Source organism: Pundamilia nyererei, unplaced genomic scaffold (assembly GCF_000239375.1).
Source record: "Pundamilia nyererei isolate P.nyererei 1_Seehausen unplaced genomic scaffold, PunNye1.0 scaffold00718, whole genome shotgun sequence".
Lineage (NCBI taxonomy): Eukaryota > Metazoa > Chordata > Actinopteri > Cichliformes > Cichlidae > Pundamilia > Pundamilia nyererei.
In genome coordinates, this window is record NW_005188119.1 from 6766 (window position 1) to 8890 (window position 2125).

Here is a 2125-nt window from a genome sequence, read left to right on the forward strand (position 1 = left end):
CGGTTGGACAAAATCACTGAACACTGACTATTAAGCCGGCAAGACTGACCTATCTGAGCTCAGATAGGATTCTGGTTACTATTATTATTGCTGTTGTTGTATCTTATTTAATGTTTCATTCCTGTTTATGAAGTGCTGTTTAATTGTTGCTATATAATTCAGTACAATTCAAAGCAACTTTACCTGTGGCTCCACTCATTCTTCTGCACGCCACTCACCATGACCCTCCTGCGAGTCGAGCTATTGGCCCATTCTCTCCATCCTACTTTAACTTCCCCTACCCTGTCCTGTACTTGGCTACAAAAGCAAACTAATCCTCAGAGTAGTTTAAACTGTTTCATTTAAGTTTTAAATGTTCCAAAGTTAAGTGAATGTTAAAGGACAGAAAAAGGTCATAAACAAATGACAAAAGTACTAATTTACATTTTTTAGAGTCAAAAGCCACAAAGATTAAATTTGTTACTTATTTAAATAATAATAATTATTTGTAAGTTACATGTTTTATTTTAGAGTACAGTAAAAAAAGAAAAAAGGTACAGACTGTACATGTCTCAGTAACATCTGCATCATGCTCTAAAACTTCTAAATGAAAGTGTGAATAATTGTCACATAGATAAGCAGATATCTTTAGAAGTGTAGCACAAGTGTCTGTGACTGCTCAGAGTAGACGGGAGCATTACAGTGATGGCCTGGAGCCTCTCCTGGAGCAGGTCACTCTCCTCCATACTGCTTCAGGATCAACACAGAGACTGGAGACGAGAAGAAAGAGAACCTGTCAGATGCCTTTATTTCACAGTATCACTTATAAACATGACCACCAGCAACATTAACCACATTTACAAACTCAAACTGACGGTTCAATATAAGAGAATAAGCATCTGCAGTGTGAGTCATGCACAGCTGCCTGAGTAGAAGAATAAAAATATGAAGACTGAAATGAGCAGCATGAAACAGCTGTTTCCAGCACCCTGACACAACGGTACACTGTGACATCACTATTTTATTTCAGTATTCATTCCTCTGACAGCACACTGCCACCTGCCAGCTTGTTCACTCTTTACGACACAGTCATCTGCTTATCCTAAACGAGCCATTTGTAACTTTTGTCTCACTCTAATTAAAGAAAGGCGGAGAGAGGCTTTATCTACAAGTCCATCAAGTAACCTGTCACTGAAGCGCTAAGCTAATCTGCTCATGAGCCTGATAATCTGCGTAAACCATCTGCTTGCCAACCACAGGCAGGGCTGCTGTGTGGTTTAGACTCTATTAACTGAAAAGTCTGAACTTTTTATTTATAGGAAATGTTAGAAATCACACAGAAGACATCGTTCTCCTTGAGTAATGCACTGGATCCACACCAGACTACTTCTGTTGTGGGTTCTTTTCTCGCTTCATAAAATTCTGATTCGTTTTTTTGTGTGTTATCTAGATAAGAAATAGATATAAGTGCTGAAATGTTTATGCCTTTAAACAAGAATCACACTGTTCATGGGTGCAGAGCTCTGTGTTACTGATTTATCAATGCACATGTAAATACATCATGAACTGGGTAATTCCACATACAGTGTTGCCAAAACTATTCGTCTGCCTTCACAAGCATATGAACTTGAGTGTCGTCCCATTTTGAATCCACGGGGTTTAATATAACATCGTCCAACTCTTTGCAGGTATAACAGCTTAAACTCTTCTAGGGAGGCTTCCACAAAGGTTTTAATTGGGATGTCTGACCATTATTCAGAAGCACATCTGTGAGGTCAGACACTGATGCTGGCTCACAGTCTCAGCTCGAATTCATCTGCGTGTGTTCTGTTGGGTTCATGTCAGGAACCTTTTCAGACCAAACTTGCTCGTCCATGTCATTCCCAAATTGTTCCCACAAAGTTGGAAATGTGACATTGCCCAAAATGTCTCGGTATGCTGAAGCATCAGGAGTTCCTCTCACCGGATTTAAGGTTACAAGACCTTAAATCCGGTGCAGGAGGGACCATGCACCGGATGCAGGAGGGACCATGCGCTTACCTGCTGCTCTCTGGCAGGTAGCTCCATGCCCTCCTGGGTTTTAAATGCACCTTAGAACACACATGCATCAACACTACAATGAGCGGGTGGAGGGAGGTTTGGAGTC

The 2125-nt window shown here is 40.7% G+C and overlaps 1 protein-coding gene across 1 annotated transcript in view; it reads right to left on the reverse strand.

Moving 5' to 3' along the window:
- The window catches only part of LOC102208601 (palmdelphin-like), a 4775-nt gene extending 4026 nt beyond the window's left edge, over positions 1–749 (reverse strand). Inside the window, exon 1 of the mRNA XM_005754877.1 lies at positions 681–749. Within this exon, the coding sequence (XP_005754934.1) occupies positions 681–725 (45 nt within the window). The 5' untranslated portion in view covers positions 726–749. The remainder of the gene's footprint in view (positions 1–680) is intronic.
- Between the last annotated feature and the right edge of the window lie 1376 nt (positions 750–2125).